Source organism: Ursus maritimus, unplaced genomic scaffold (genome assembly GCF_017311325.1).
Source record: "Ursus maritimus isolate PB19 unplaced genomic scaffold, ASM1731132v1 scaffold_21, whole genome shotgun sequence".
NCBI classification, from domain to species: domain Eukaryota; kingdom Metazoa; phylum Chordata; class Mammalia; order Carnivora; family Ursidae; genus Ursus; species Ursus maritimus.
In genome coordinates this window covers 39,385,033-39,411,451 of record NW_024424564.1, presented here as the reverse complement: position 1 = coordinate 39,411,451, position 26,419 = coordinate 39,385,033, and the positions used below count along the sequence as shown (strand labels likewise).

The window sequence follows — 26,419 nt, the reverse complement described above, 5'->3', positions numbered from 1 at the left end:
ATATATATATATATATATATATATATATATATATATACAGTTAAATGATAATTTGGATCATTTATAGACTTATGAGCTGAATATTTATAGTATTTTGCAGACTACTTCATCTGTAAGTAGACTTCTATTTTCCTTTTGATGTAGTGTGGAATTAGAATAATTTTATTTTTATCCATAAATATTTTAGATTTTCTAGGTCATTACTAACACTGTCTTGTGATGATTACTGCTTATATAAAACGTTAGCATTTTGAAGGGTCTCGTCATATGTAATTAACCAGAAGTGTAAATAAATACTCTGTGCAGTGTTTGTAATAATAGAGCTCCTAATTTTAGGAAATAAGCATTCTCATCTAGAAAACAGTTTCTTTTGAATACCAGTGATTGCTTTTTTGATTTTTCCTTCCCCAGGCTATGAAAGGAGAAAAAGGCATTGGTGGAACAGTCACAGCTACAGATGGACTAAGTGAAGAACTTACGGAGGAAGCATTTAGTAAGCAGCGTTATGATACATTTATGCAACTAAATTTGTTCTTATAGGTCATGTAGTTTGTTAGTAGTTATTAATACTAAGTGTAGTGGTACTTTTGGAATATCAGCCCTGCGTATTTTGACATAGCACTAGTTTGAATAGTTCTTACTTATTTGAAGTCAGTGAGGGATAAGTGTAGAAATTTATATTTTGCAGACATTATAATCTTTCACCCATAGTTCTGATTTCCATAGCCCCTAGTTTTTGGTTTAAGATTCACATGAGATAGGAATATTGAGAATTGTAGCTTGTAATATAAAATCTTGTGATTTAAATAAATTTGAACTGAAGGGTTTTTAAAAAAAATTCAATACGGGTGCCTGGCTGGCTCCGTTGGAGGAGCGTGCAACTCTTGATCTCGGGGTTGTGGGTTTAAGCCCCACATAGGGTGTAGAGATTACTTAAAAATAAAAAATCTTAAAAAAAAAAAAAAAAGAATATTGTCAAATTGGTGAAATAAAGGTCTGTGGTGATTCTATTTCTCATATAAAATTTACACGCATATATTTTGTGTTTCTCATACATAAAATACATGCTGCTTAGTTAACGTTAAGTGTGATCCCAGCTAAGCCCCACGGTATAGGTCTGCTTCTGAATTAGAAACCCCGTCTGGTCTCTGCAGATTTCTACACATGCGCAGTCAGCTCAGGTACATTTCAGAGAAATGAAGATTCAGAAAATTGGAAACTTGCAATAGAAAAAATGTGCTTTTTACAGAGCTTTTTTTTTTTAATGCTAAATTTGAGGGTTTATGATTTTGTCCAAGATTACATTGATTAGTGGCAGAATCGTAATGAGACATTAACAGCACGACTTTAAGGTTCAGACCCAGAGAGTAGATGCGATTCTTTTCCTGCTTTTACCTTTTTTTTTGTCTTCCAGCGAACCAGTTACCAGCTGGCTTAATAACTGCAGATGGTCAGCAACAAAATGTTATGGTTTATACGACGTCGTATCAACAGGTAAAATGCAACCTTCTTTGTAGTTTAAATTATCTTAAAAATTGATTGTATCCATTGATTTTTAGTTAATTTCAACACATTACAGCTGACGCTTGAACAACACGGGTTTGAATTGCACTGGTCCACTTAATATGCAGATTTTTAATACAGTACTGTAGGTATGGTTTTTCTCTTATGGTTTTCTTAATAATATTTACTTTAGCTAGTGTTGTACAAATACAGTATATAATACATATAACATACAAAATATGTGTTAATTGACTTTTTATGTTATTGGTAAGGCTTCTGGTCAACCATAGGCTATTAAGTTTTTGGAGGGGTCAAAAGTTATATGAGGATTTCCAACTGTGCAGAGTCTGGCACCCCTAACCCCTGTGTTGTTCAGGATTAACTGTATTATTATTAAGGACCTGATAAAGGAGGATGTTAAAAATTGCTTTCTCAAAATATATAATTGTGTATTCTCTTACTGATTAAAAATATGTATACACATATTTGTATTTGCATAGATTTCTAGAAAGATGCATAAGAAATTATTGAAGTGGCTCCCTTGGGTGGACAGAATGGCGATCTGGGAGTGGGAAGTAGAGTTATTTCTCATTGTCTGTTGTTTTTACTCTTTGAATGTTTATAATATACATGGTTTGGTTTTGTTTTTTTACAATATATATGTTATTTTTAAAATATTTTTTTTCTTTAATTCTCAATTTAAATTTTCTGACCTTAGATTTCTGGTGTGCAACAAATTCAGTTTTCATGATCTGAAGAAATGGTGGCATGGGGAGTAGAGAGAAGCAAAAGAGTCTGTACGATTCTGGAAACAGAGACATTAGAAGGAAGTGACTGGGGAAAAGATGTCTCTTTGTATATTAAATAGCTGTAATGTAGCTTCCTGATGCTTGACTAATTGAGGTGTTAATTCTGACTTGAGAATCTTTTTCATGAATGATTTTAAAGAAAAATTTGGATTTTAAAGGTATTAAAATATTTTTGTTTTGTACGAGAGTTTGTTGCTCTGTATGACTCCTGTATGCATTGTATATTGCAATTTATTACTGTCAGAGATTTGTAGACAGTTTCTTATTTTCATATTGAATCATGTTACTTTTGTAATTCAAGTAAGCAGCTGGGTTAATTCATGATGTTTGCCCTTTTAATAAAATTTAAGGGTAGAGTTCATTTTGAATGCAAGTTGCCTTTATTATAAATTTGAGTTTGTCTTGGTTATATAATATCTTGCATGGTAACCTAGCTAGATTTTTAGCATTTGCCATATTTATTAAAATTAATTTTTTGTAAAACATTCATAGCTTAAGCAGCACCATTTTTTAAAAATGTTATTGAAAACTGAAGTGCGAAGGCAGAAGCAAACACTGTCCGCCCTATTAAACTTGGTGCCGTTAACAGTGTTTACACTGTTCATTGTGCCTGGTAAGATAGTTTTAGTTTATTGGAATGTTTGTTAAGACCAGATTTATTTCTGAGTTACATAGTGAGTGTTGGAATTCATTTAAGTTTAATGTAGTCCTAATGCTGTTGAAATGGTGCCCTTTCATTTTTATATGATTTTTCCAAAGCATATCTTCAAATACTATAGTATCCTCTTCCAGAAGAGGAATTTTATAGTCTGATGGTAAATGTCCTCGTTTTACCTTTTTAATTGAAGTGTCAAGTTTCCTAATTATACTATGGGAACCAGGAAACGTCAGACATCATTGTGTGTATACAGACCTTTCTCTGCATGGGTGAGTGAATGCAGTGGAGAAGAGAGTGAGTGCTACGAATGGTGTGAAACAGAAGCCCCAACTTCTAGTGCGCTGTCTTGATCTTTGCAATAAACTAAACTTAGATAATGTAACTTTGTATACTTTAGTAGTATGTTCCTTTTTTAAAGTGAAGATTTGTATTTTCTCATTTGTTCTTTTTGGTGGTAATTAACCTGAATGTTTTGGGTTTTTTTTAATATCAACAATTGCTATTGTATAGTTTGCCTAAAAGACAATTTAAATGTCATCTTGGAAGGATACTCAAATTTATAAACAGAAGGCTTTTGTAGATACAGGCTGAACAGAAATATCTGGAGACCTTGGGGGCACATCTGGGATAATCCGAGGTTAGTAACTCCCTCACTACCTTCCCATTTAAAAAATAATCTTCATTACAGAAAATTCAGATAGGCAAGAAAAGGGATGGGGCGTTAAGCAAAATCAACTATCATCCTACTATGTTGAAATAACCAATGTTAATATTTTGGTAAATATCATTTGTCCTTTTACTTTGCTAAATATGTATATTTTTATAAAAATGGGCTCATACTTGCATACTGTTTTGTAACCTGCTTTTTTCACTTAACAATATATTGTAAACATCTTTCCCAGGTCATTACATAGTCTTTTATTTTTATTCATTTATTATTCTGTTGTATGGCTGAACCATAATTTATTTAATCCTCTACTGGACATTTTGACTATATGCATCTTTTCACAGTTATAAACTACACTTCACTGAATTTTGTGTACATCCATGACTGTTTTCTTAAAATAAATTTTTAAAAGAATTGCTAGGTTAACAGATACAATTTTAAGCTTTTCAATATTTCCATGTTAGTGTATTTCTGAAATAGTTTCCATTTGATCCAGGCAGTATATCAGTATGTAACTGATAAAAGCGCTTGGTCTTTGTTTATCAGATTCTTTCTCTAAAATTAAAGATTGGGTTATGTTTGAATATCAAGATAAGGAATTAGACAACTTTAAGATTTATATCAATATAAACCAAAGCAAATGTCTAAATGTAGTAATTTGTTGGTAGTACTGAAACTCTAGGTAAAACCAGGTCAACTTGGGGTTCTATGGCCTTGCTCCTCTGGAAGAGCTCTCGCCTTCTGCATGTGTCGGGCACATACTCTCTTTTTATGCACGTGGGAGGGAGCGTCGGCTTCTTACGTGGCCTGTGTTGCATTTCAGTGAATGTCATGTTTTCTTCCCTTGGAACTTAAGTAGATAAGCTCCTACATTAACCTGAAAGTGTTTTCTTTATAACTTTGTAGATACTGCTTTTAGGAGTATTTGAGAGAGAAACGGGCTTCAGTGACTAAGTCATAAACAGGACTTTAGTAGCTTCTGTCTCTCCCCTCATTGCCTTATAACAGAGATGCTTTAGCCCAGAGAGAATGATTATTTTTTTAATGCTACCTTCCTAATGTCATATACTTGGGTATGATGATGTATTAAGCTGTTTGTGTTTCTTTTCCTCCAATAGTGTAATACCTATACAGTATTTTCCTTTCCTCAAAAATATGCCTTATTGCCTGTTTTCTGGATTGCCTTAGTGGGTTAAAGGAATACCAGTTACCTTTAGTAACACATATTGAACATAGTTATGAGGGCCAACTAAAAGGATTTCTGCAGGAGTACCAATTGAGCATGATAAATGAAAAAAAATAGTTTCTGACATTTGCCAAGAATAAAAATCTTGTAGCACAAGATTTTAAAAATCTATAAATTTCCTCTTCAGGGAAAGTTATTTTATTAACAGTCCAAAGACAATATTTGTTGCTTTATGTGATAAAATACATTTCTGAATCAATCAAATGATACCAGGTTAAGATCTATACCAAAAACTAGGCTACCCTAAATGTATATTTTGGGTTTCTCTGAATTAGACAACTTTATATATGTTTATGTAATAATTTATGTATATTGACCTTAAACTCATATTAAGTCATAGTGTATTCATGAGTAAAAAATAGAACAATCTCAACTAATTTTATTTCTTAAGGAACTATACTACATTGTCTGAAAAATATTCAGGTTTAATGTATGGTTTCTTTTAGAGCTAGAAATGTTACTCTGCTTACTTCCCCAGGTTTCACTTCCTCTTCCTTGATAAGCCTCAGTCAGCCTGGTCTCTTGGCTCCTGTACCATGTTCTTTGCCGCCTCTACCCGCTTATACTTCCTGCTACCTAGAACATTCTTTCTCTTCCTGTGCCTGGCTAAGTCTCACTCATCCTTCAGGTTTTAGTTTAAGCTTCATCAGAAAAGCCCATAAAGCTTCTGTTACACCTTCATACTAATTACCAAATAGAGAAAATAGCACCACCCAAACTGCGTAGCTTTGTACACAGTATTTGCTGGCTGCCAGAGCCGCTTAGACATTTCTTTGAAGACTACATTTCTTTTTATACCCGATTTTAAAACCATAAGGCAGAATCTCTTCAAATCATGGGCCACAGATGGCAGTGGGATGGATGCCTTTCTCTGGCTTCTGGCCATCACCTTTTGAGATGTAAATTTGCCCAGTAACAGTTACAGCTGCCCCTGACTTACTCCAGAGACCGTTTCCTTCCGGACGGCATAGTACATAGATACCTGTACAAGGCACCTTACTGCAAACTCTCCTTTACCAAGGTTAATGCCAGGGAGCGTGCCAAATAAAGTCAGTAAATATGTCCTGGCTTTGTCTGTAGAGACCTATGGCCATGTATCAGTTTTAGGGGTGGAAATTACAAGTTGATAGGTAATTCCTCCATCTTCCACAATAATACCTAGGATTAAAATATTCTGACACTGCAGCATAAACACTGCCTCCTTCAGGTATAATCTGGGTCCTCCTTGAGCGTCCTCTAAAAGCAAACAGTAAGTCTTTATTCTGCACCTATTTTCCAGGGCTCGGTTTCAGAGTACATCTGAATGAAAGAGATTTCAGAACCTTCAACACCAGGTACTTGGGGAAAACACACTGCTAGGCAAACCATAACTGACAGTGCCTTACAGCCAAGGACAGCTATGCCAAGAAGGCCTATTCGTGCATCTCTAATGCCCAACATTCGGTTTGCAAGAAAGCAAGACCAAATCCCTTCTGCAGACCAAACTAAACACTAATCAAAGAACACAAAGGAATAATATTTGGGCTGACAGCCATTTAAGGAAATGGCAGCAGAGCCACTCCTTACTTTGGAGGAAAAGTATAACTTATAAAACATGGTTTCTTTGTGTACATTTCTAACCTTGCAAGTGGCAGTGCCCACACCATAGGAGGGCTCCCTGGCGGGACAAAGGGCAGAACTAAACATCCTAGAATTCTTTATAGACTACAAACTGCCATGTGAGTAGGAATACTCACATCAAGGGCAAAGTAAAACAAATTTTAATTTTTAGGGGGAGAGAGAGGTGGGGGAGGAGCAGAGGGAGGAGAGAGAATCTTAAGCAGGCTCCACTGCCAGTTGTTGCCCCAAGGGTTCTGTTGAACTCTGGAGACTATCAGTAGTTGGCGGGGAATGGACATATTTGTCAGAGAGAGGGCACAAGCAGGGGGAGCCACAGGCAGAGGGAGAAGCAGGCCCCCCATTGAGCAAAGAACCTGATATGGGACTTGATCCCAGGCCAATGGGATCATGACGTGAGCCAAAGGCAGACACTTCACCAACTGAGCCACCCACGCGTCCCAGGGAGGACGGGACACAGAGCCCAAGGCTCACCTAGGCTGGAGTCTGGTAGGGCCACCACAGAGAAATGGGCAGCAAGGAACTTTGCCTATCTCAATTTTGGTGCTGGGTGGAGGAGGATAAATCACCACCACCCGCAAATTCATAATCACAGGCCAGCCCTCAAGGTTTACGATCTGAAATCACAGAACCTTCAAGCTGATAAAGTGCTCTCGGGTTGGCAGTTACTGGGTATCTGGCAGAGCAAACATATTCCCTGAAGGGTCTCAATTTTAGCCCATACTTCAAATAATACCTATTTTCCAACAAAAGTAAGTTAAAGGAAAATGGCACCATGAGCGGAAAAAAACCCCAAAAACATAGCTTATACAACAGACAGTAGAAGCCCCCAGAAAGACGCAATACTGGTATCAACACAGGAAAATTAATGGTATGTAAAGGAATAGAAAGAAGCACAGAAAATATGAATAAGGAGCAAAAGAATACACAGAGAACAAGATTTGCAAGCTAAACAGAACTCCTATAAGAAAAAAATAATTGAAAATAAGAAACCAACAAATGGAGGAGGGGAGAAAAGAATAAGAAAATGAAAAAAGACAAGGCAAGAAGTGGGGAGTGGACAAAAAAAGACACTTACGATGAGGACCTAGAAATAAATCCAACTTATATTTGTAATCACTACAGATATAAATGTACTTAACTATCTAGTTAAAAAGGCGTATTTTCTTTGGCCTTATCCTTCCATGAGTCTCCCGCAAACTCAAAATACAAGGCCAAAGAAAGATCAAAGATATTCAGATTAAGACTAACCAAAAGATTGCTACAGTAAGTAACAATAACAACGAAGATGAGGGCAATGAGCATTCATACAGATAAGAGTCACTACATAATTCTAAAAGTTTTAACTCACCAAGGAAGAGCCAAAATTTCTTAATTAGTATGCATCTAATAAAGCCAACAGAAAAAGCAAATACAACTTAAAGAGAAATTGAGAAATGTAGTTATCATGATGAGATCTTGAGACTTCTGTAAATAAATCAGGTATAAAGTTCTCAACAACTGGGGAATACATACAGACTCTTCAAGTACACATGGAACATACATGAAAACTGATCACATAAATCAGAAAGCTAATCTCAAATTTCGGGAAATTAAAATATTGTAGCTCATATTCTCTGGCAAAATATTAGAAGTAAAGATTAAGACAACCATAACCTACCCTTAGCATTTAGAAATCTACTTTAAAAATAACTGGGTTAAATAGTCAACCCTCTGGAAGGATTAATCAAATGAGAAGGCACAAAATAAACTAATAGGGATGAAATGGGCCATAACTACAGATGCCGTGGAAACTAAAAACATAAAGATAATATAGATAACGTCATATCAAAAAATTTTTAATGAAGTGGAGAAATCTTTAGAAAAATTTATTAGATTTAACAAAATTGACCAAGAATAATATAAAATCTTCATGTTCCTGTGATCTATAAAGAAATGGAATCAATAGTTAAAAATCTCTTAATGACCAAATAGTTTATTTATTTATTTTTTCAGAGAAAGAGAGAGAGAGCACAAGCAGGGGGAGCGGCAGGCAGAGGGAAAAAGCAGGCTCCCCGCTGAGCAAGAAGCCAGATGTGGGACTCGATCCCAGGCCCCTGGGATCATGACCTGGGCCGAAGGCAGGTGCTTAACCGACTGAGCCACTGAGGTGTCCGACCAAATGGTTTTAAAGACTAGTTTCAATCTTCGACTCTTGCAGACAATCGAAAAACTCGTATCATGAGGCTAGTATACCGAAACTAGACAATGACAGGACATAGAAGTAGAGTAGTCTAAAGCTAGTTTTACTGATGAACATAGAAGCAAAAATCCTAAACAAAATATTGGCAAACTGAGTCCAGCAATGTATTATAAAATACACATCATGATCAAGTTGGGCTTATCCTAGAATCAAAGGTCGGTTCAATATTAAAAAGTCAACCACCATAATTTAATACCATAACATTAAAAAGCATTCAATAAAGTGCAAAATCCATTCAAAATAAAACTATTAGCAAACTAGAAATAGAAGAGAATCTTCTTAATTAATAAAGGTCATTTATGACAAAAATACTGAGCTGACATGTTGAAAGTATTCCCTTAAAACTGGGGCTAAAACAAGGATGTCACTATCAGTTCTTTTCAATTTTGTACTACAGGTCGTAGCCAGTGCAGAAATGAAAGAAGGAATTTTTTTAAAAGGTAGAAGGATCAGAAAGCAAGAAAACTGCCACTATTTTCTGATAATGGTTATATAAAAAACTCAAAAGAACATCTAGATACATTATTAGAACGAATAAAAATTTAGCATGGTTGCTGGATCTAATACCAACACATAGCAACATCATCTGTATTAATAACAACCAGTTAAAATAGAAATTGTAATTTTAAAAAATTTACCACAGCATTAAAAATACATAAAATTTCTAGGAAGAAATTTAATATAATACATGAAGGCCTTTCTGGAGAAAAATCATTAAAGTTTATTGAGAGATATTAAAAGAAGACCAAATAAATGGAAACACAGTGTTTTTGGCTAGGAAGACTTATTGCTGAAAAGATATCAATATTCTCCAGGCTGATCAACAGATTCAGTATAATTACAAAAGATAATTCACAAACTGGGAGAAGATATATACAACATGTTTAACTGACAAAGGATTGGTATCCAGAGTGTATAAAGAAATCATACGAATCAATGGAAAAAAGACACACACCTAATAGAAAAATGGGGAAAAGACATGAATAAGTATTTCACGTAAGAGAAAACACATTCATATATGAAAAAAAATTTCATTAGTAATCAGGGAAATGCAAATTAAACCCACAGTACGACACCATATAATCACCACCCAACTGACAAATATAAAAGAGAGTCAAGACCATGTGTTTGCTAAGATGTGGAGCAATGGCCCTCGACCATTGCCAGTGAGAACATAAACTGGTACAAATGCTTTGAGAAGCAGTCCAGCAGGACCAAGTAAAACCTGCTTCTTAGGGCAGTGGTTCTCAAATTTTTGGTCTCAGAACCTCCTTACATCCTTAAAAAATACTGAGGACCTCAAAGAGCCGTTGTTCATGTGGGTTATTATATTTATCAATTTTTACCATATTAGAAATTAAAACAGACATTTTCAAAACACAGTAATACACAAGTACACACTTGATTAGTCAGAGTGAAGACGTCATCATAGCTGAAAAATATTTAAACTCATGAAAAATGAGAGTGAAAAGGACAAATCATGTTTTAGTATTTTTGTGAAAATAATTTTGTCCTCACAGACCCCCTGGAAGGGTCTCAGGGACCCTAAGGGTCCCTGGACCACACTTTGAAAACAACTTCCCTGGAGCGAATCTTGTACACGTGCACCGGAGACACGTACAAGAACTCATTCATCCTCAAATATTTACTGAGCATCTACCATGTGCCCTGCATTGTTCTAGACATTGTGAATGTCTAAACAGACAAGATCAGACAAAACAGGGAAATCCCTGCCCGCACGGAGCTTACATTGTAACTGGCAGAATGTTCAGAGCAGCATTGTTTGACAGCCCCAAATGGAAAACAACCCAAATCTCCATGAACAGAAGAACAGATATAAACAAACTGTGGTTTAGCATACAATGGAATACCGTACAGCAGTGAAAACAAATGAAATAAGTTACATGCATAAACAAAGATGGGAATCTCAAAAACAATGGTCAGAGAAAAGTCACGGAAGGATGTAACACAGCATGAAATCATTTACATGAAAGTTCAAAAACAGGTTAAGTCTAAACAACATACTATTAGGGATACATACATAGATGGTAGAACCATAAATAAACACATGGGAATTATTAACAAAAAATCCAGAATGTTCGCCTTGTGTGGTATGTGGGTTGAGGACAAATGGGGGATTCTGGGTATCTGAGAATGTTCTAGTTCTTAAGCTGAAGGTTGAATCCATGTTTGATCATTTCATTTGTTTTGCAAGAAATATTTTAAAAGAAAAAGATATAAGATTATTTACTACATAATTTCATCAACCAAGAGAGGGAACATCTCCCCATATTTCAGCCACTGCTGTGCACTGCAAATCAGCTTATTATTTTAACTGGTGGGGAAGAAGTATCTGATAACAGGAAAAGAGAAATGAGTATGGGCCATTCCTCACAGAAGTTGACTAGGTTCCCAAAGGTCAGAATCCAACGAGACGGCACTATTACAGGACTGCTCTGCCAAGTTGAATCAGAGTCACCGGCCTGATTCTGGTTAACTGGTTACTTTGTTCACTGGGTATAACCATTTAAAGCAGAGAACAAAGATAGGTGATGCAAATCCCAAAATAAATGGACGAAGACCCTGCCTCTTTACTGAATTCTGTTGACTTTCAAAAGTACAGATTCCCTTTGGCACATTCTCCTAATAATGTATTTATGTACTAAGTAATCCAAAAAAACAGAAAGTGCATGGTCGTTACTGTTTCTCTACACTGATCAGTAACAGATGTCAGGCTGGTCACACAAATGTCCTAACAATTTGCAATCCTGTCTTTGCCACCAAGGTCATTGCTGCCAGTCCCACTGTGCAGATTAAATAAGACACAGTTAAGGTGCAATTTTTCCTGATTCAGGAAAATAGCTATTAATTTGACATACAATTTCAAAATTTGAAAAGAAGAAAAGAAAAAGATCTTGAAACATTTGATCCAGCCCCTTTACCCAAACAGAGCAAGCTAAAGTTATTATCTTGGGTGAGGGAGTTGTTGCAAGAGGTAGAGTAGGCCTGGCAGTAAAAGCCCCACAACCCATTCCCAGGAAATGGGGAAGTTGAAGGTGTATTCTCCACGTCCAGACTCCCCAACTGGGTCTAACACAGGGGTGCCAACTCACCAGAAAGTTCCAGACATTGCTATAGCTATTATTGTAAAAGTCCCAGGCAGCTAGCTACAAGACCTAAAATCTCACCCATATTTAACCTGGAAGGGACATGACACCAGGGGGTGCTACACTGCAACTGGTGGCAGGAGGACTTTGTAAACGTGGGTCTGGCTGAGCTTAGGGTCCTGCTACTCCACCAAGTTGCACCCCTCACCCCCACCCCAGCGGCGGCAGTGGGGGCGGGGGGCTCTGGATGGAAAAGTCAGACCTTCAGAACACTGCCCACTCTCTCATACGCTATGAGGCTCTAAGTGGCATACCTACACCTTTGTTATTTTGGATGGTCAGTATTATACCTGCAGCTTTTTCCTCCCTCTCCAATAAGAAACAGAAATTAGGAGGGAACCTTTCTCAAGTTCTTAAGGAACTTCCACTCTATCGTCCCAGATTCAAGGAATGAATAATCCTCTTGGTCAGAGCTGGATATTTACTGGACCATGATTTATCAGTGGACAGAGTTATCCCATGTTCGAAAACAAATACCAGCTCCTACCTTTTATTTTTAACCTGTATATGCTCAGACACAACGGATTCTCAGGTGCTTTCCTCAGTTGCATGCTGAGGAATGATGGGTCCTCTAGCTTCTCGTCCCTGGGTGGGAAGGATACCAGGAAGGGGGAGTGGGTAGCAAGGGGGCCATTTCCTTCTCTGCAACAGCTTTCATATCTGATATGCCACCAACACATACTTTTTACACTTTAATCTTCAGGAGTAAACACCCTAACATCCCTAAATACTCTGCAAAGACTTTTTGTTGAACCAGCAAAATCAAATCAGGAAACAGTGAATCCTTCTGTTGCTTCCATACTCTCATATCTGTGATCTCCTAGGCTTCTCTATGTCTAAGGCCAAAGGGTTTGTAACCCTGTATTCTCAAGACTTGAATGTGAGGCTCTGGCAGGAGTGATAGTCAGATTGCGAATATGATGACCTTTAAGTACCAGGCACTTGCTCAATTCAATTTATCCAAGATACTACATACACAAAAGAATCTCACGTTCAGTTTCAGATGACCTTACTGAAATAAACAATCTCACGAATGGACTTTTTTTTTTTTTAATTTTAGTTCCTTAGAGAACAGGAAAGAAGCAAAGAGATACTAGTAAGATACAGAAATCTATTCTGAACAAGGAGGCTGGTATCCTTGGATTTTATAGCCTTTTCTTTCTTCACTCAGCTCATAGAATTTTTTTCTCCCCAGAATGTGGTAGTTCATGTTTTTCCAGGCATGATTAAAAAAAAAAAAAAAAGTCTTCCTGAGTTACAGAAATAGTACAGGGACTCCCAACTATAACTGGGAAATGTGGAAGGAAGTTGTGCCAATGTCATGTTGTTTTCTAGTAGGGTAAGAATCCTTTGTCCTATAAGCTCAGAGGTAACAACAGTGGCCTGACTTGATATGTATTAATGCTGCTGTTCCATGTCTTCCAGCAGTCCCTGTGCTTAGGTGTTAAACAGGTGGTTTTTTCTAATGCTAGACAACTGCCCATGGCTTTCCTACAAGGAAATAGTTTGGAAATTTTTCTTTTTCTTTTTTTTTAAGATTTTATTTATTTATTCGACAGAGATAGAGACAGCCAGTGAGAGAGGGAACACAAGCAGGGGGAGTGGGAGAGGAAGAAGGAGGCTCATAGCGGAAGAGCCTGATGTGGGGCTTGATCCCAGAACGCCGGGATCATGCCCTGAGCCGAAGGCAGATGCTTAACCGCTGTGCCACCCAGGCGCCCCTGAAAATATTTTTAACTCATTTTCTGGATCATCCGATGTTAAAAATCATAATCCAGCAATACCCACCAATCTCACTAAGATCTTTTTAGATGAAAGACTTCTGCTCGAGATCTCTACATACCTAGATTAAATCCCTTTTAGCCAAGTACATATGTGACACACCGTTTATTTATCCTAGAACTTCTCTTAGGAACCTAAGTAAGAGCAGAGCAGGATAAGACAAAACTGGAGTTTTGTCTTTAGCATTTTCTCTAGAGGTTTACTAAATCTGCCAATTTCTCTTTCCCTATTAAAGCCTCCCTCCCATTTTCACCCCAGTTTGAGAGAGGGAGGTGAGATTGTGGAGAGAGGTAAAGGTGACAATCTTCTTTAACCATGTGTTAACATATTTAAGCACCAGCTAAATGGCCAATATCTAAAAAATATAAAGACCCAGGCTCTGCCTCAAAGACCTACCACCATTCTAGCAGAGGGAGAAAACAATGCTAACAGGTAAGGATACAACATTTTTTAGGTCTGCTATGACAGAAGATTTGACAAAGGATAGTGGGGGCACAAGACGAAGGGAGCAAATCTACGTGGATATGGAGCATGTCAAGAAAGGCTCCACATTGAAATCTTGAAAAATGACCCGAGTCTTGAAAAAATGAATAGAGGCAGGTGCAAGTGGAAAAGGGGACTACAGACAGGAGGAGGTATGGAAAGAGAGAGCGAGTATCACAGAAACCAAGAAAATGTCCAAGTGTCCAGGGAGTGGTTGAGTTACGAAGGACAAGAGTAATCACCAGATTTGGGAAACGAGAAGTTATCCCTGAGCTTTGCTAGAGCCATTTTGATGGAATAGCAGGACAGAAGTCTGGCTGCTGTGAATTAAAGTGGGTGCAAAGCATAAAGACAAAAGATTAAGAGTGAACAGAGGACAAAAAAAGAGATGGCAACAGTTTAGATCTGTTTCCTGGAGCCATGTGCCTTTTCACTTACAAGCACAGCCACAAGAAGGATTAGAGAGAAACAGGTGTTACCTTTCTATGAGAACATGACTGCCGAACACAATCCACTAACTTATAAACAAGTTTTGGGACACAATCTATTCTTTAGGAGACGGCCTAGATTATTTTAAGTGAATGATATAAAGTCAACATTTCTACAGATTTCCTCCGCCATCACTAATTTTTCTCTCATAGTTCAAAATAAATAACACCTGTAATTGGTTATCATAGAAAAGGTGCTTTATTTTATATATCATTGGTACATAATACATAAAACTGCCTAAAACCAGCCTTGGAAAACTTAACTGTCTTAAGCAGTCAAAGACCAAGACTATTCTGCAACCTATTTCATTCATGGTCAGATTGCTACAATAACTTTAAATACTAATTCTCTCTTCAAAGCCAATGTTACAAACGATTTTTATGCTACAAGTGCTGCAATTTTGTAAAAATAAAAATATCTTCAGTTATAGTAGACCACATCTCTAACCGCAACAAATCTTTGCTAGGCTACAAGTCTTTGAAATAACGGATCGACAGTTTAACCTTCTTATAGATGATTGTATTTATGTAATTGGGTTATAGGGCAAAGGGGCCTCATACATGCAATCAAATTATTTCTGTTTTTTTTTAATGTGGATAAAAGTGAGTTTATAATACCCTATTTCTAGTTAAACTGCCAAAACAGTTTACTAAACTAAAATGAAGCCAATACAATATTTTAGAAAACATAATTCTAAGAGCATGCAACATCACAATCTTTTTACTACATATGTGAACCAAAGTTTTAGAGCCCAGGAAGAGGACTGTGGCACAAAGCCTTGTACATCTGAATTGCCTATCCAGCAGGGAGGAGTAAAGAAAGTCATTTAACTCAGCATAAATCCTCTTATGAAAGACATCTGCATGATCTAGCCCATTGCTACTCAGGGATCTTCACTCAGAAAATGTGCAAATCATAGGAAGCTAAATGCACTTCTCTTGTTATTTACCCTAGTCCATTCTATTCATGAACACGCAGCTCAAGATCTGTTATTAACTACTAATGTCAAGCCATAGAGATTTCTCAATGGCATTTTTCAGTCACCCATAAATGGGGCCACTGCTTAATGTACAAATGCCAAAAAATGATAACAGAATCTGGGCTAATTCTCCAAGTAAAAACATTTGTTATTTTCACAAATCCCTTGGTATATAGAAAGACTGCCTTTCTCTCTAGAAAATAAGATGTATGTTAGAACCACAAGGTTTACAGCACAGTTGAGGCATGTAAGCAAAGTAAACTAAACCGAATACTAAATAGGTATAAATGTGCACACTCAAACAAATACTCTGTTCTTTGCTTAAAGTCGACTTAGTCCTTGTCATTAAAGAGAAGGACTTCGAGATGCAAAATGTTAATTAATATAGAGAATAAGGAGTTAAAAGCGAGACCTTTTTCTACTAAAGCAAACAGATAATTAAAATAATCAGACTTGAAACATATACTATAACTTTCCATTCTTACTCTTTTTATAACTAAACACACACATATACACAACAAACCCTAGCATTTAATATGTGCAAAATTGCTTACCATTTATTTTAACTTTGGTTAAGTATTTGTTTAGCCTATATCAGACATATTATGGAAGCTATACAAATGATTACAAACATAATAATGAGGTAAGTTAAAATTCTACTAGTGCAAAAAGCAAGCATATGCTAAAAGCAAAGCATATGAATTTAACAAATGCAGAATGAAGCTCTCACCAAGGGAGATGCTGACATAACAAACCAGAGAAGCTCCTTGTAAACATTGTTTGTAAAACACACATTTAAAGATTAAGGATTCATACAGCCACAGAAAAGGTATTCTGACAACACCAGAGTAATGCATTTATTTTACCTTTAGAGTTTGGAAATCACTCATTACGTGTCTAACAGTTTGCATATTTTCTTTGAGAGAAACTTAATTAGTGAGACACATTAATTACAAATACTGTAGTATAAAAATCCCAGTTCTTTACAAAAATTATATATTAAAATATTCTATACACTTTAAATTAGTAACTGGAACATACATATATATCAATTCTGCACAATTAAATCCATCTTGGCTGGGAGTATTCTATGTGAAGCTCGAGAACACAGCTACTCAGTCAACCTAAACTGGCATAAGGTTCCATGGTATAAAAAAGACAGGCCCGGGCCCGTGCGGTTCCTGCCGCTCGTAGCGTGAACTACCTTCCCTGCACTTATTGCTCTGTATTTCCAGTCCAGATCTGAACAGGCAGTGGAACTGTGACGTTCCGAAGAGGTTCAAAACAAGCTGCCTGTGGCAAGGGACCCGTCACGCCTATCTGCATCTTGAAGGTTGCAATGGGACCTGAGTGAGCTGTCTAATGCTTATATTTCAGTTGTAAAAAAGTTTATACAATTTTGAGGTAAAAACAATGCAAAAATAAAACATTTAGAGCATTTACAAAAATCTTACAAATGTTTAAAACACTATTTCAAAACTTCTGTTAAGGTGCTTCTTTCTTTCTGCAATAAGGAGGACATATATACTTCAATTTTGAATTTTAAATTATGAATGTTTTATTAATTTCAGCAAAAGCAAAGTTAGAGCCACTAAGACAGATGTTAAAATGTTCACAGATATACTTTGCTTCTGATGAAAATACAGAATTTTAGTGCTGAAAGAAACCTTAAATGTAAATTCTTTTAACTCTCTCTTCTATTAATGAGGAAACCAAGGACCAGGTAAGTTAAGTGCTTTGGCCAAAAACGTATTCCAATATATCAGGTATGAATCAAGAAAATCCATTATTCTTTTTGCATTTTGCCATGATTCTTGGAAAATAATAAAAATTCAAAGTCAGAGTTTCTAAACTCGCCTCTTTCTTTCTTTCTGTTGTAATTTCTTAAGCTCTGTGCTAACTGTAGACAAAGAAATGAATCAAATAGCGGCTACTAAAATTAGTATCACAAATATTATGCAGTAGAAGATAGCTGTTAAAAGGACCACTGCTCGTCTAGAATAATAAAGTTAGAGGGAGTACTCAAAGACGGGGCCTTGACAGTGGAGAGAACATCTACTACGTGAGACAGCACAGTGTACACAGCCAGTTACCAGAATCATCTCAATAACTCTAGGATGACTGAGTTACATGGCCTTTAGAAAAGATATTGGGGTAATAAAGCCTTCTAGCTTTTATCTTAATTTTACTATTTTCCTTTATAAAAAAGCAGTTATATAACTGTAAGGACGAATCCATATACTAATTTTCAGAGAGTCTTTGCTTCTTTTCTATTTTTATTTGGATCTAAAATTGAGCAAATACATTTTAAGAACAACTTACAAACTCAAACTCATAAGTGCTAGAAATACAGTCAGAATACTCTTTTAAATGACAAATATTCAAAACCAGTTACTAATAAATAATCATCACAATAGCTTCAGTTAAAAAAAATTCAATTTAAAGGTGCTTTTTTATTGTTACCTTGAAGCCATCGAACTTGTGTAGCTGGTCCATATCCCTTTTCATTCTTTGCTGATATCCTGAACACAATGGCAGGCCTGGATGTATAATCGATATGTGCATTTGCAAGTTGCCCGGCAGTTACTATACATGATGTCTTAAGACCACAATAAATCCTCATAAACACAAGTTGACTTGGATTATCTTGTATTTGTGCTGTGCGGATAGCCAAGTAGGCTGAATATTCCAAAATATTTCCAGAAGGGGAGGTTGGAGGTTCCCAGGAGAGATGGATACCCTCAACATTCTTGAAGAGAGGAGAGAAAAAAGAAGACAAAACCAGGTAAAGGTTCTGAAGTTTTCTCTAATATCACTTATAATGCTGAGTCTATCTTTAGAACACAAAATATTGCTTTCCGCTAAAGTAATTGCATTAGATACTAGAACTTCATTGATTTTTTAAAACCTACCTTAACTGGATCTACAATGTTTAAATCGTGCCCACTTTTCAGTATCATAACTAGGCTTAAATGTCTGCCTGTGCCATCCTAAGAAAGGGATTTTTCTTACCTGAAAGCAGATCTTTTCTTCTCTAAAGAGGGGCAGGACCTTAGGATAAAATATAATTCAATTTCATGTGTTCTATTAAAATTCTCCAGCACAAACTTTTTGGTTCCATATAACAAGAACAAAGTTAATAAAGAACACCAGATTTCCCTGAATTTCTATAATTCGGATGCTGTAATTCTGCTTGAAATTTGGTCCTTAAAATTATGAGTGATTAGCAAACATTTTTTAAATTTATAATCCATAATCCACCCCTTTTATTTATTAAGACCTAATTTTTTTTAAATTGAAGTCCTGTTGACGCACACGTTACATCAGTTTCAGGTGTACATTAATCCACCCCTTTTAGATACCTCTCATTCCATCAGATACTAATGAGAATCTCTAAACTGACCGTTTCACTTCACGTACAAAAGTTCAATAATTAAATCAGCACGCCTTGACCTGACATCTCACCTTTGAAATTCTGACTGCAGAAGGAGCTCCAGGAAAACCGGGAATACAAGTTTTAAATTCACTGATTTTGCTGAAAGGGCCTATTCCACAACCATTGATGGCAGCAACCCTGAATCTGTATCCTGTGCCTGGAACAAGATCTTGTTTCTTAAGTAAACTGTAGTCAGGTGCGTCTGCACTTCCTATCTAAAATGTAATACATGCAAAAGTCAAAAGGTGCAATTAATCACTTTTTCATTCAACAAGAAAACTTTTAAAGAATGAATTATGTTTTAAGGTTCTAGTTCACATTTATTTCCCTTTTTAACACATGGAATAAACCTTCGAATACAAAAGCAACTAAGCCCATAAATTGGTGACTCTTAACCAGAGGAAAAGTGCCCTTTCCAGTTAAAAACCACTGATTATAAAAACAAACTGAAGTGTGTTCTGCACATGAAGAATATGAAGGTAGAAACAATTGGACGGCCACTATAAACAAAGTAACAACTATCCGTGTAAACTTAATTCGAGTAGAAATCTCAGAAGAATTACTTTCAAGTAGTCTAACCAGAACAACACCCTTTGGATACAGGCAAGCAAGCTTGACAGAAGTAACCAGCACGTAGTATAGAGCATTTTAAGAATTAATATTCAGCAGATGCTGAATACATGTTAAATAATTGGATTGCATATTCTGGGTAGGAAGTTCATTCCATTCACAACTTTCAAACAGTTTTTGCACGTTCTCCCTAACTCTCCTGCACCACCATTTATAAAGGAGCGATGTCATTTTTATTTTCTAGATGAGGAAACTGAGTCTCAGAGACGTTAAACAGGTGACTTGTCCGAGGTCACACTGTTGCGTACTAGAACTAATGATTCAAACCCAAATTTACTGGTTCTAAATGCTTATGCTATGTTTTTCTTTTGGGGAAAAAAGGTAACGTTACTAGGCCCTTAGATATTGTTATTTCCTTATATATGAAATTAAACTACAGCCAGAAATTTCATTAGGTATAATACTAACAAATTATTAACCAGGATTTCTATTTTTGTCAAGAATTGGAAGAATTCTATATGAAAAAGAAAAATATCGTAAGTAATATTAGAGAAACTAAAATGTAACGATAAATGATAAATTCTCCATTCGTGTAGTTCTAGGCAATTCACTCTCTGAAATTCCCCATTCCAGAAAAAAATCAGTTCAATGTGCTTTGGAGCTGTTATCTACTTCATAATTCTTAGGGCTAATGTCTCATTTATATATATGAGTTCTTCCTTAAGGGTTTTCAGAATCAAGAGCAAATTAGATTGTATTCAATAACCTACAGGCGCTTTTAAATTTTTTAAGCAGTGAAATCAGGAATTTAAAAAGTTCTCAGTAAAGGGGCGCCTAGGTGGCTCAGTTGGTTAAGCATCAGACTCTTGATTTCAGCTTAGGTCACGATCTCAAGGTCTTGAGATAGAGTAGAGGCTCCTCGCTCAGTGGGGAGTCTGCCTCTCTCTCTCTGCCCCTCCCCTGACTTGCACACTCACACATGTGCACTCTAAAATAAACAGATAAATCTTAAAAAAAAAAAAAGTTCTCAGTAAGAAAAAATGTTCCATTCTCTAAACACACCAGATAACAAAATTAGAGATATTTCAAAAAATCCTTATCTGTACTAGCCAGACCATATTATTTATGACTTAAAATCCAGCCCAGTGATTGTATAAGGTTTTTTAAGTGACCTGCTTGTGATATATTCCATAAAAAGTGCCTTACAAGAGAATACAAGATAATTAGGCATATAGATAGAATTCTCAGTTATAGATTGTGAGCAGATCTCAATTTCTTGCATTCAAGTGACTTGAATCAGGATTATAAAAAAAGATCTCATTCATGAAACTTACAACTCACAGTGTAGGAAATGTATCAATAGCTACCTTTGAGATGCTTTGCTTTCCTTTTGGCAGCAAATAAAACTGGCTCACCAAAGCTGTATTATTTTTAAAAATTCCTACATCACACCACTGTCGTTCTCCTGCTTTCATTGTGGCCGCTGGATTTGAAGGAGTCTCTTTCTAATTTCAGAGAAAGAAAAATTTATCAGGATTCTTACTGGGCATATAAGAAACCTCAAGATTTAATAAATCCATGCAGTGATCTACAAGTAGGTATATGGGTAAACACCACAACATTAAAAGCTCATAAGTAAATAAACTCTTAACAGATTAGGTCAACTGACAGTGAAACAGGGACGCCAACTCAAACACAGGGAGTGACGGGCATTCTCCAGGTCAGTAGCTCTGCACTACCCACCTAGCTGGAGTTAGCATGCTTTCCAATCAGTGGTATGTTAAAATGCCAGCTGTTTTATAGAACACTGTCATTTCAGAGACCCTCTCAGAAAATGTAATCCCTTTAGTGTGACATTATACCTTGCTCCAAAAGGAGCAAATAAGAAAAAAATTCATTCCAAGCTGGCTTATTTCTAGATTCAAAAACAACTAGCAGAAATTCAGTGATCTTTGTACTTGAAATACCTGTGATTCTCCAAACCTAAAAGGAGAAAAAATGTTCAAAACTAAAATGCAATTTGAATATACTTTAGTGAAGTATATACTTAAGAGGAGCAGATTAAACAGTTTCACATTTTTTACCTTGCTTTAAAACAAATAAACTCCCTCTACCTTAAGCTACTTTTAGTGATAAGTGAATTATACTTATCCCTGGAACTAACCTTTTTAAGCCATCTTCTTTATAAATGAGACACTGTTTCCAGAAGCTCAAAACAAATGTGCACTTCAGTTATTTATTTCTGTCTTAAATATATAACAGCAGAGGTACATGCTTATAATTCACATTATTGGTTATTTAGGCCATCACACATGACAAAGTGAGCTAACTAGGAAAGTCTTTAAGGTTTTTTTTTTTTTTTAAAGGAATATCTTTAAACTTGTTTTCATTTTTAAAGTTGTAAAAACTCTCTTCAACAACTTTTATAAAACAACTGGCTCCAACTGAAATAACAAATACCATTCTGGCTGATGTGTTGCAAAATACATTTAGGAGAAAAAAGTTCCCTTTAATAAGTCTTCCCTGAGAAGAGTCTAAGAACTCCAGGACTTAACAATCTGGAAAGGTGAAAGCTGATGAAGGTAAATATATGATCAAAATTCATAAAATTGAGAGAAGACTAAAACTACCGACAATTCCTGAAGATTCTAAGAGGTAAATATTAGGTCAGATAAAAACTCTCGCTCATAGCAATAAAGTTGAAATGGCTGATAATTTTAAAATAAATTAAAAAGTATATACACACACATGCACACACACATACGTATTATCCTTATATCTACCTCATTAAGACAATCGTGGTATATTTGTGAGGCACAAACCTAGCATTTTAAGTTTGGTGCCATGCACCAATTCTGGCCTTTCATAAAACAACTCAATGTCAGAGATTACTGATCTACCCTATAGGTATGTCTAACCCAATATTGCAATATTCTGCTGTTCTCCCAATAAGTAGCTACCAATAGAGCCATTGAAGTTTTATATTCTGTAATATGTCTTTTTATTCTTTAAGCCATTAATGTAATTTACATATATACATATATATGTACACATACACTCTATTTCTATATAAAATATTGTACAGTACTATACAGAACTACTGAAGGCCCAGAGAGGTAAGTAAAAATTATCTGTGGCCGCACAGCCTGCAGAACGTCATCTAGCATTGTAATGAGTATGTGCATGGACTCACATGCGAGTGAGAATGTATGTATTGTGTGTATCTTTTAATAAAATTGGGATATATATATATATATATGTTATTTTTTATGCAGCTTTTTTCACTTAACATTATACTGTAAACATTTTTCTATTCAAGCCTTCATTTCTCAATCTTTGGCAAGTCATTACTAGAGGACACCTAAGAATCTTTTCATGAGTTTACGCTGGAGCTGCCCAGCACTCCACCTGTAAACACACGTGATCTTTAGGTCATGTACTTACAGAAAACGGCATCGCTGTAGCATGTGCTTCTACACGGCTGATCTTAGTTGCAGGCAGTGCACATGCTTCATCCACTAAAAACCAAACAATTCATCATGTAAGACTTATGTAATCACTTAGCAAACAGACACATCAAAATATAATTTATAAGCATACAAAAAATAGCCAGAGGGAGAAAAGCACAATAATTAGAAATACGGACCCTCTAACTCAAACTAATTCACAAAGTTCATTTCTCGAGGGTTTGATGACTAGCTAGAACTTCAGAGAATGTTTACCAAAGATGAAACACAAGTCCTATTGCAAAAGAATGAAATGAGAACTTACAAAATCAGAAATAAAGCTGGGGGAATTATTACTCTATAATTTAAAAAATGAATCTTTTCTATGGGAAAAAAATTTGCTGAATATATTCACGGAAGGAAAAATACATTCCGAATGTATTTCAGTGTGTGCTGATTTAAATATTTTATGGAAGGCAGCAGAGTATATTGTATAATAATTTTAATTGAAATGTTTTATCTGTTTATATATGATTCAATCCAAGATGAAATGCAATTCCCATCTAAACAAATAAGTTTGATGAATTTATATACAAAAATGGTTCAAAATACAGTATGCGAAACACATTTCAAACCTTCAGATTTGGTACTGAATGTTGTTAGTGAAGTTTCATCTTTAACAACTGCCCCATTTGTACTGGATGATTCAGTTTTAATGGTCTGCTGGGTTACCATAGTTTGTGCGCTGGAAACAGAACTGGATACAGAAGGTTCAGGGATTACTGTTCTTAAGTCCAGGCAACTACTTAGAACACCTATATTTGCTGAAGTATGAGGACCTAAAATTAAAGTGAAAAGATCAATTATTAACATAATGCCTGCAATAAGTGTGCCATCTTAAGGTTCTCATCATACAACTCTTGTTATTTTCAATTTTAAAATCATAAACATGAGTACTGTACATGTCATTCATATGAATTAACCACCAGGCATAAAATGTTTAGAAAAATAAAGTGCACTACACATATAGCAGACGTCCAACTTCTCAGCTGCTTCTTCCACTCTAACACTGAAGCATTGTTCTCTCCTAAATCATAGATCAAATGCCCTGCTTCCCATTTTAAGGAAAAATACAGAAGCAATCAGGCATGAATGCCATCAATTTTCTGCCTTCTCCTGCCCTAAACTAGAAATGTATTTGTGGTTGTGCCCATCCTTTCTGTCTTCTCTTCCATTTCAGAGGATGAACTGACCTCTCTCCTGAGGAAGGATAATCTACCCTCCTGTGCTCTTGGACCCATTCCTTCCCCGTATTTTGGGACCTTCTTTCATCAATCATTCCTTTCTCTTCAGGGTTTTCAGATTCTTTTTCATTAGTTTTTGGCCATTGATCCACAAACATTAACAAGCCTCTCAAGTAAACAAATATGCATCTTCTTTGACCCCACAAATCTCCTCCAGTTACCTTTGCCCCTCACTAATTCCCTTCAGAGCAGTCTCTACTTCCTTGACCTCCTCAAACGTGGTTTCTAGCCTGCTAATCTAATGAAATGGCTCTGGCAAATGTCAATGATTTCTAAGGGATGCCTTTCGAATTCCATTTACTTGACCTTTCTGCAACGTAAACAATGCTGACCGCATACTCCTTTTTGAAGCCGTTTCTATGACTTATAATTACTCATTCCACAATACTGAAGATTTACTATTCACCAGATATTATGCTTCTTTCTACAGTGTTGAAGCAAAGCAAGCATGGTTAATATCTCAAGTTATAATCATGTGGTAGAGAGAGACATGCATACCCAATAAATATATATAGTCACAAACTGTGATGCCCAGAAAAAATAGGACACCAATCTCTTTGGTTCTTTTCTTGACCTTCTAGGAACCACTTTTCAATCTCTTTAGCTGGTTTCTTCTTTTCAAATGACTCTTTAAATGCAGGTGTTCCCAAGTCCTCTCTTTTCTCCATCTACATATTTTCCTATGCTTTAACTACCCTTCACAAATCATACATCTCTCAAATCCATATGTCCTGGGCATTGTGCCAGGTGCTAGGAATCTCACAAGTCAGACAAGGTCCCTGCTGTTGTGGAGCTTATCTTTTAGATACCCTTAACTTTTACATTTTACTTCCAGCCAAAACTACTACCTAGACTCTACACCTAAGTATCCAACTGCCCATTAGAAATCTTTACCAATATGTTCTTCAAGTGCCTCAAAAACACTAAGTTCAAAGATGAACTCACCTTTTACCCAAGTCTGTTCTTGCTCCTATATTTCATATCTTGATGAAGACTATCATCATCCATTGAATTTCCAACCCAAAAAACTGGGAGTCATGGTCAACTCATTTTTATTTCTCATATCCAACCAGTTTCCAAGGCTAATAATGGATCCTAGCTTCTAAAATGTGAAAAATGACATAGTCTCTCCTCTCCACCCTACCCACTGCTTTAGTCTCTGTGTCTCTTGCAGTCCTAAAAGAATACCCTAACAGGTCTCCCAATCATTTCCTACTATAATTCTTCTGATGGTGAGGCCATAGTGTTCTTTCCAAACAACAACTAATCATGTCACTCTTCCACTTTTGAAACATACCAGCTACTCTAACCTACAGAGAAAAAGTCCAATTTCCTCTTGTTAACCTGACATTGGGCAGCCATTCATTCACATATTTGAATGTCTACGATCTACCAGATACTGTCATTGTACAACCACTCTGGTTTTCCCATTTGCCTAGTACTAATTTTATCCAAACTGCCTTACAACATAGGATTTAGAGTGCATTAAGATTCTGAAATCTCAAAGCTCCTATTTGTTTTCAAGAATATAAACTTCTTTATAGGACAGACATAGAAAATCACTATAAGAAAGAAAAATAGGGGCACCTGGGTGGCTCAGTTGGTTAAGTGTCTGCCTTAGGCTCAGGTCATGATCCCAGGGTCATAGGATCGAGCCCCACATCAGGCTCCCTGCTCAGAGGGAAGCCTGTTTCTCCACCCCCCCCCCCAACCAACCTGCCATTCTCCTCCTGTGCTCTCTCTCCCTGTCAAATAAATAAATAAAATCTCAAAAAAAAAAAAAAAAAAAAAGAAAAAAAAAAGACAGAAATATAAGCTGCAGCCCAGGAACAGGCTAATTTTGACCAAATGATTCTAATGGGTATTAAGAGGGCACATACTGCATGGAGCACTGGGTGTTATACGCAAACAATGAATCATGGAACACTACATCAAAAATTAATGATGTACTGTATGGTGACTAACATAACATAATAAAATATTTTTAAAAAATCAAGAAAACCAAAGTGTCCTCCTTTTCC

General features: G+C 36.1%; 2 protein-coding genes across 5 annotated transcripts in view; one reads left to right on the top strand and one right to left on the bottom strand.

Annotated features, from left to right (window-relative positions):
* Positions 1-3,876, top strand: part of NFYB (nuclear transcription factor Y subunit beta) — a 17,403-nt gene extending 13,527 nt beyond the window's left edge. For all 3 annotated transcript variants that reach the window (XM_040637395.1, XM_008705675.2, XM_008705676.2), the window contains exons 6-8: positions 412-493; positions 1,415-1,494; positions 2,222-3,876. In XM_040637395.1, coding sequence (XP_040493329.1) covers positions 412-493; positions 1,415-1,494; positions 2,222-2,254 — 195 coding nt within the window. In that variant the 3' untranslated portion in view covers positions 2,255-3,876. The remainder of the gene's footprint in view (positions 1-411; positions 494-1,414; positions 1,495-2,221) is intronic.
* A 5,567-nt stretch (positions 3,877-9,443) lies between these two features.
* Positions 9,444-26,419, bottom strand: part of HCFC2 (host cell factor C2) — a 40,064-nt gene continuing 23,088 nt past the window's right edge. Inside the window, exons 11-16 of one of the 2 annotated variants that reach the window (XM_040637393.1) lie at positions 23,730-23,933; positions 23,093-23,166; positions 21,016-21,153; positions 19,108-19,293; positions 18,655-18,693; positions 9,444-18,391 (exon numbers count right to left, since the gene is read on the bottom strand). In XM_040637393.1, the coding sequence (XP_040493327.1) occupies positions 18,077-18,391; positions 18,655-18,693; positions 19,108-19,293; positions 21,016-21,153; positions 23,093-23,166; positions 23,730-23,933 (956 nt within the window). In that variant the 3' untranslated portion in view covers positions 9,444-18,076. The remainder of the gene's footprint in view (positions 18,392-18,654; positions 18,694-19,107; positions 19,294-21,015; positions 21,154-23,092; positions 23,167-23,729; positions 23,934-26,419) is intronic. The other variant, XM_040637394.1, reaches the window with a different exon arrangement.